Here is a 7,531-nt window from a genome sequence, read left to right as displayed (position 1 = left end):
GAGATGCTGCCCAGCTGTGGGAAGAGGGGTCCAGGATGGGGATGGCTCTGCACCATTGGGGCTAGAGGGACAGAGGAGCAGGAGAGGTACGGGGGGTGAGGTGGAGAGGAGAGAAACAAAAATTCTGGGTTTTGCTGAACCCCTGACAATTTCCAGGTGATAAAACCACACTGGCATCGAGAGCCCCCAGCCCGTCCCTGCATCGGGATGTTTCAGCCGCCAGCACTGCCTGGCACTGGGTGAGCCGCATGGCCAGAGGGGGCCCAAGCTGTGACATCCTGGCTGCCGCCGTGGTCCCCTCCTGCAGCCAGAGCTCACCCCCCATTCAGGTCTGCCATCCCCCCACCCAGCCTGGTTGCTCTGGCCCCTCGGGCAGTGAGCTCCCACAGCCCGGCTGGAAGGGCACTTTGCACTGGCTGCAGTGGGCAAATTCAACAAGTTCTTTTTTCCTTTCATTTCCCTGGGTTGAAAGGAATTTTTTTTTTTTAATCAATTAAAATTAAATACTGCATTCTTTTTAGGTTGTTTTTTTTTTTTTTTGCTAAGTGGTTTTAAAAATGTATTTTCCTCCTCTCCATGCATCCTCCTGGGATAGCAGAGCCGGGTTTTCTGCGGAAAGCAGACCGGTGGGGTGGGGTGGGAGCTTGCCCAGTGATGGAGCTGGGATACTGGCAGGGGCTGGTGCTCCACCGGGGCCTCGCAGCTCACAGCACCTAACGGGGGTTTCACCATGGCTCTGCCTCCCAGGTCTCGCTGGATTTCGTGAAGAGCGGCAGCTACCCGCTGGAGCGGGTTTTGACCTACCCTGCCCGAGCACACACCAAGTCCCCGTTCGACCCGGACAACAAGCGAGTGAAGGGCTTTTACTGAGAGTGCAGCAGTGCGGGGCCAGCGAGTGGATGCTGCGGATGCCGGGATGGGGAGAGGGAAGATGCCATTAGGAGCTGCCGGCTGAATTCCCAGCCCCTGGGTTCCCTAGCTGGCTCCAGGATCTGCTGGGAGAGCCAGACAAATGTCTGCAGTGAACTCATCAAGCAAATTTGGGTCAAATTAGAGGGGAGGAGGAGGAAGAGATTCCAAAAAGTCCAAAGATTTTGTTGCTCTGTTTTCTAAATGAAGCAGTACCACTACAGCAATAATTCTTTTCCATGGGTTAATTGGCCTGAAAACAGTGTTTTGCTCGACTGCAAATGAAATGGTTTCAATTTTTGACTTTGCTGGAAACCTTTTCCCCCAAAATGTAGTTTCACACTGCCTGGAAATGAATTTTTTAAACTAACTCTGCTGTTAGTACAGCTATAGCCTCCAAACCTGCTGTGTCTTCGGTCCCTTGCCGCATCTCTCCCTGCTGTGACGGGTGTCACCTTGTCCTGGCTGTGCCCTGGGGACCCGCTGCTGGGGTGGGAGCACTCGTGGGGGCCATGGAGGGAAGGGGCAAGGGGCCCAGGGCCATTGCCGAGGCTCACGCCATTGATGCTCTGCCCACTGCAGGGTTCTTCTGCACCACCAAATCATTGGCTTTACCCAGGGGGTTTCCAGGCATGTTCTTCCCATCTCTGCAAGCACGGGTTCATCCCTCCATCCCGTCTTAGTCCAGTCACAGCCAGACTGTCAGGTCCTGCTTTGGCGAAATGCTTCCCTGTGGCTCTAAAATTCAGAGAGGGTTTAAGTACCAACTTCTGTTGCCTTCAGTGGTAACTGGCACCTGAAGTCCTTCCAAAAAATCAACGCTGGGATGCAAAACGTTCAGTGCCTGCTTCGATTTTGTTCGTGGTGCTCAAGTGCTGCGTCAGTGTCCGATGGCTGTGGGGGTTGATGCTCCCCAGACCTGAACGCTGACCCTGTCCATTTGTGGGAGGGTGAGAGCGAAGGGAAGTCCCAGTTTTTGGCTGTGGCAATGGGAGCGTGTTGGTGCCCAGGGAGCGCTGACTGCCTGCACCAGCCCTGGGTTTGAAACGAGGAAAACACGGTGATGCCGTGCAGCCCCTCGATGCTTAACTGGAGAGAGATTCTCGTGTTGTGCCCCAGAGAATAAAAGAAACTCCCAAAGGTGAGTGCTGTTGGAATGGGGGTCCTTGCCGCGTGTGTGTGTGTTGCCTCTGAACTTGTAGGAGAAGGAAAAAGAGTTTGATGAACCTGTTTTGGCCGACGGTTGCTTTGCAGGTACAGTTTGTGTTTGTGTGACCCCTGGGCTGCCCGTACGGGCAGGACCAGCTCAGTGCTGTGGTGTAAGCTCACTGACTGGGGCACCGACACCAGGGATGCCCTTGGCCCATGTCTGCTCTGCTGGCATCTTCCCGAAGGTCACCTTGGAGGTGGCTCCTTTCAGCTCCCAAGGGAGAGGGGGATGCAGGCAGAGGCTGAGCTGCCTGCTGCCGGCCCCACAGGCTCTGGCAGCATAGGGCTGCTCTCGGAGACATCGGGGAAGGTTTTTCATCGGATGCACACAGGCCGTGAACGCCCCGCTGCTCCGGGGAAGGGGCAGCTGCTCCCAGCCCATCCCCATAGTCATCCCTTGCTCTGGTCCCCTTGCCGGGCTCCATCGTCAGCGGCGCAGCGAGGGCCTGATCTCTGCTGAAGCTTTCACCCGCCTGAAGAAATAATCACACTGCGTGCTTTTCACTTTATTTCCCTTGACTAGGTTTGCTTGGTTTATACCTGCTTTAGAGCTGATTTAAATTCCTTAGCCTTGTGCAACAAGCACCATGGGCAAGAGTTTGAACTCTCAAATGCTTTGGTTTTACTGGAAACATTAAAAAAACAAGATTGGGATGAATTTTTCTCTGAATAGGAGGTGATTGCACTCCCTGATTCTGCCCGGGCAGAGGAGGGGATGACCGCGGTCCTGTCTGTTCGTCCTGGGGCTAAACGAGGGACCGAGCACGCTGCCTCCCCGGCGAGCCAGGGATCCACTGTGTGCCTATGGAGGTAATGTTTTGTATCAAAAAGGCCTTTCTGATCCACAGTTCTCTAACCTGAGATTTTCCCTTGAACCCGAGGTGGCGGGAGGGCAGGTTTCGACCACTGCCCTGCCCTGGATCCCCCCCATCCCAGGGCTGATCCCCCCGTCCCAGGGCAGCGAGGGGCAAGTGCCCGGCTGGGATGGACGGGCTCTCCTGCGGCACCGCTGGCCTTTCCTCTGCTCTGCCCGAGGGTTTTCCCTTTGGAGCTCAACAGCAAAAAGCACTTTTTTTTCTTTCTTTTTTTTTTTTTTTCACATTTAGGTATTTAATGGAGTAATTTTTCCTGCCGAAAGGTTTGTCTTCCCCCCCCCCGAGTCCCTCCCCCTTTCTAAACCCCATGGCAGAGGTATCATTTGTTCCCGACCGTTGGCATCTGGTGGCATCGAGACAAATAATCCCCAGCGTGGGGGAGTGGAAGGAGGAGCACGGCTGGGAGCCGCAGTCCCTGCAGCGGGGAGGCAAGTGCTGGGTGGGCGTTGTGGCATCCCTCCCTCCTTCCCCACCGTGGGTGCTGGCGTGGGAGAGCACCCACAGAGCTGCCCCGAGCTAGATGGGACCATGGGGCTCTGGGAAGGCTTGTATGCTTCTCCCATGCAGGTCTTCACTTCGTGCCTCAGTTTCCCTGTGGGAAAACAGGCTTCTCCTCCCCTCCCCGGGGCCATGCTGGGTTCAGCACAATAGCAAACCTCCACGTTATTATTCTGGGGGCGGAAAGCAGCATTACTCAGAGTCAGTATTGCTAATAATGCTCTAAATATAGCACTTTCCATCTCCAGAGCACTTTCTGAACTCTAGCTCGTAAGCCCTAATCCCCTCCAGAGGCAGGAGCCAGGGCGCCGGCCGGCATTGCTATGTGGGCAGGGATGCCAGGAGAGCAATGGGACGACGTTCCCTGCGGATGCTCTTGCCTGGAGGTGCTTCCCGTCGTGGTGGAGGGAGCGGGCATCGGGTCAGTCCCTCCTGAGCTCCCCCAGGTTGAGGGGGACAGGGGCGGCAGGCCGAGGCCCCGGGGCAGGTGGACAGTGAGGGACGGGTTCCCGCAGCCTCTTGGTGATGTTGGGAAGCGGCTGCTTCTCCCACTCGCCCTGCAAGAGAGTTCAGCACCATGAAACCAAGTCGGGGTTTTGGATACTTGAAGACTGTGTTTCTCCCTACTTGTAAAAATGAAATTATCTTTAATATTTGAAGTTTTTTTAGCTCAAACCAGGATGTTTTCTTATAAGATGTTACTAATTATTTGTATTGCAGAAGCACCTACGCATCCCCTTAGCGGCGCAGACATCTGCGGTGCACCATGTTGCACAAACCCACCACAATTAGGGAGTTTCCACCCCAAAAAGTGTTACTCACCGAATCAGATGGAGACAATTCAAACCAGGGAGTCCTGCCAACCCACCGTGCTCTCAGCCCAGCCCTGAAAAGCGCTCTCTACCAGGTACGGGCAAGAAGGTTGGCTGGAGGTGACATTTGCAGCGTGGCAGCATGGATGTTCATGTGCAGCTGCTGCCAAACAGGAGGGATGCAGCAGCCTGGATGAGGTGCCATGGGGCAGAGCCAGGGAAGGGCTGTCACAGCCATCAGAGCTCAAGGTGACCATGGACAGGACAAAACCCCCCAGCTCCTTGCATGAACGGGATCACCTTATCTTGGGGATGCTCCCTGCAAGGAACAATCTGCCAGGTTCAGGCAGTGCCAAGGGCTGAGCCCGCCGGGCAGGACCTAGCCCAGATGCGATGTGTTGGTTCAGGTTAGTGGCCGGTTGAGACGCAGGCAAGGGCTGTCAGGGGGAAGGGGGGGCTCGGTCCGGGCTGAGCTCTGGTTCGGTGAGGCCACGATTTGGCTGCCGGCTGCGCGTTCATGTGGAAACATCAGCGAGAGGCTGAGCCGCAGCGTGAGCAGGAGGAGGGGGGGGTCTGGAGAGGAGAGGTAGAGCCGTGAGTCATCAGCAAGAAAAGGAAAGTTGAATTTATGTTTTTCAGATGAAATTGCTTGTAGTATGTCAAGTGAAATGGGCCAGAGCCTGCACCAGCACCAGGAAAACCCGGGGGAAAGGTGGAGGGAGATGGAGGGACCCTCCCAAAGCACACGGGGAGCGACTGGAGTGGGGGCAATGTCGCAGGAGAGCATCAGCTGGAGAAATGAGACATCTCCTGTAACCTATGGCTTAAGAGAGAAGTTAACGTGTTTGGGGCACAGGGCCCCGAGCCCATCTGCTGCGGCGTTCTGCCCTGCCGACACGTCCCAAACCCTGTGTGAGCACCTCACCAGCGCCCTGCTCTTGGGGTAGATCGAAGGCATTTGGAGTGTCTCGGTAGTTGTTTTCTGTGCTTTTGAGTGGAAATCTGAATACAGAGATTATAGAGAGTTCACTGCAAGCCCTTGCAGGTGCAGGGGACTTGGGGACAGTGATGTCCCCGCAGCCGCTCACAGGCGTTACCTTGAGGTTTTGCTTAACAATTAGCAGCACTCGGCCCTTCCAGAAATCTCGTCAGGTTTGGGATTGCTGAACCTCAAAAACATGAGCTTAATTAGAAGTTGGTGCTTTTCTCTTGGCAGAAACAGTGTGGAATAAATGAGATGCCTTAAAATCGGGCTCGCTCTGAAAACACCAGCACGGCAGGAGGGGCAGCTCGGCTCCTTCGCCCTCGCTGCGATGCTCGTGACCCACTTTGTGCTGCCGTCGGATCTACTCCGCTTGAATCTCTTCTCGGCCGCTCCCCAGACCCCTCTGAAATCATGAGAGTTGCCTGAGCCATAATTAAGAGGCTTAATTCATAATTCTGCTGCTGCACAAAATTTCCATGCCACTTCTGTCCCTGCAGTGGGGTTCTGCATGGCCGAGAGGTGCTGAGTCTCCATCCCCAGGGAACTGGAAAGGTCTCTGCCCCTCCAGAGCAGACTTTGCTAAAGGGGATTTACCAGGAGAGAAAGCTGATGGTCTTCCCTGCAATCAGCTTGGCGTTCTCCAGCGCTGCAGCGGGTAACGTATTGTGTAAATTTATTACACTGATAAATGGTGTCAGGAACTGATGGTGGTAGGGACCATCAATGGTTTTAAATCTTCATCACCATCATGACCATCATGGCTCGGCCTAGTTTTTCTTTAAAGATCTCATGGCCCTTTATCCTTCACATTTTTCTGGATTGCCACATTTCGGGACTGCACAGATGCTGTGTGTAACGAGCTCGCTCTGCTGAGACCTGATACAATTTGCCAAAAGCCTAAAAATCCCCTCACGTTTGTCCTCGGTTCTGGAGCTAGCCCTGCGTTAACGCTCTGCCAAACCAGCCTCAAAATTGCTTTATGCGACTGCATCTCCTAATTGAATCTGGCCACGCACATCCACAGCGGGCTCGTGCCGTATTGTTTTAAACGCCAGGGCTGGGCTGGGTGTCCTACTCCTTCCAGGGCTCCCCAGGCAGCCCCAGCTCCCTGCCCCGAGCCCACTGGAGATCTGACCCATCCCATCGGGATCATCCCGCGGCACAGCTCGGCCAAGCTGCTTTTTACCTACGGTTGGGAGTTTTGCTGTGAAGCTGTACGTACCGGGAACCGGACGGCTGAGGATTTGTTGCAGTGCATTGAGATCGGAGCAAAGCCGTAGAGGGATTTCAGCACGTCTCTGTTGAACGTGTTCCAGGGGACGGAGTAAAACTGCTGTGGGACAGAGACCTGCGGGCATGTGCAGACCTCCTCGTCGTTAAACCTGGGGCAGGAGAAATGCCGCGCTGAGACGCAGAGATGTGCTGTCCCCTTTCAGGGCTGGATGTGTCTAATTCCTCCCTGCCTAAAGCTCGCCCTGGAACAGCTCCGAAGTCGGCACTGAGAGCAGGGAGAGCCCAGCACAGCCGGTACCTGCGGGGGAAGATTTGGGGCCAGCCGGACTGCCCGTGAGTAGGACAAGGTCAGCATCGCACCCCTCTCATCGTGGGTGAATGAGCTGCAGCTTGCTTCTCTGGCAGGGATGCTTGGCCTCTGCCTTGGGTTATTAGAAGTATTTTACACATAGGAACTTGGCCGTGCACAGACTCTTGCCGGGAAGTCCCTCCCTGGGAATGCTCTCCCTTCCCAGTGGTTCTCGCTACACAGCCATCCTTAAAGCCTGGGTTTGGCTGCCTGCTCTGGGGACAGGGGAGGGCAGGACTGGGCTCCAGCGCAGCCACAGCTCCCCAAACCCACACTGCCCGAGTGCCCCTGCACACCCAGCACCTCAAAACCCCACTTTTAAAACTTTTTTTTCCAAGAGTTGCTAGCAAATGGCTCTGCAATGGTCCCTCTCCTCTCAGCACCGCCGTGCAGAGGCTCTGTACCTGTTCACGAAGTTGAAGTATTTGTGCAGGTAGCCAGGATCCACAGCGCTTTTGCACAGCTCCAGCTGGGTCTGGGGGTAGTAGTGCACGTAGTTGACGCACATCTCCTCCAGGATGCCAAACCCGCCCTGCGGCACAGGCACAAACGGGCTGGCACCCGAGTCCGGCTCTGCCCTCCCCGGGGCTGCACGGGCAGCAGGGAGGGCACAGGGACTGCAAAGGCACAAAGCTCACCCCTGTATACGCACACATGTATA

At 55.4% G+C, this 7,531-nt stretch overlaps 1 protein-coding gene across 1 annotated transcript in view; it reads left to right on the top strand.

Moving 5' to 3' along the window:
• Positions 1-870, top strand: part of SARDH (sarcosine dehydrogenase) — a gene marked incomplete at its 5' end in the record, with an annotated part of 22,609 nt that extends 21,739 nt beyond the window's left edge. Inside the window, one exon of the mRNA XM_009699610.1 lies at positions 748-870. Within this exon, the coding sequence (XP_009697912.1) occupies positions 748-870 (123 nt within the window). The remainder of the gene's footprint in view (positions 1-747) is intronic.
• Between the last annotated feature and the right edge of the window lie 6,661 nt (positions 871-7,531).

This window comes from Cariama cristata, unplaced genomic scaffold (genome assembly GCF_000690535.1).
Source record: "Cariama cristata isolate BGI_N322 unplaced genomic scaffold, ASM69053v1 scaffold18994, whole genome shotgun sequence".
Taxonomy (NCBI): domain Eukaryota; kingdom Metazoa; phylum Chordata; class Aves; order Cariamiformes; family Cariamidae; genus Cariama; species Cariama cristata.
Note: the sequence above shows the minus strand (reverse complement) of the source record. Positions and strands in the feature narration are given on the sequence as shown.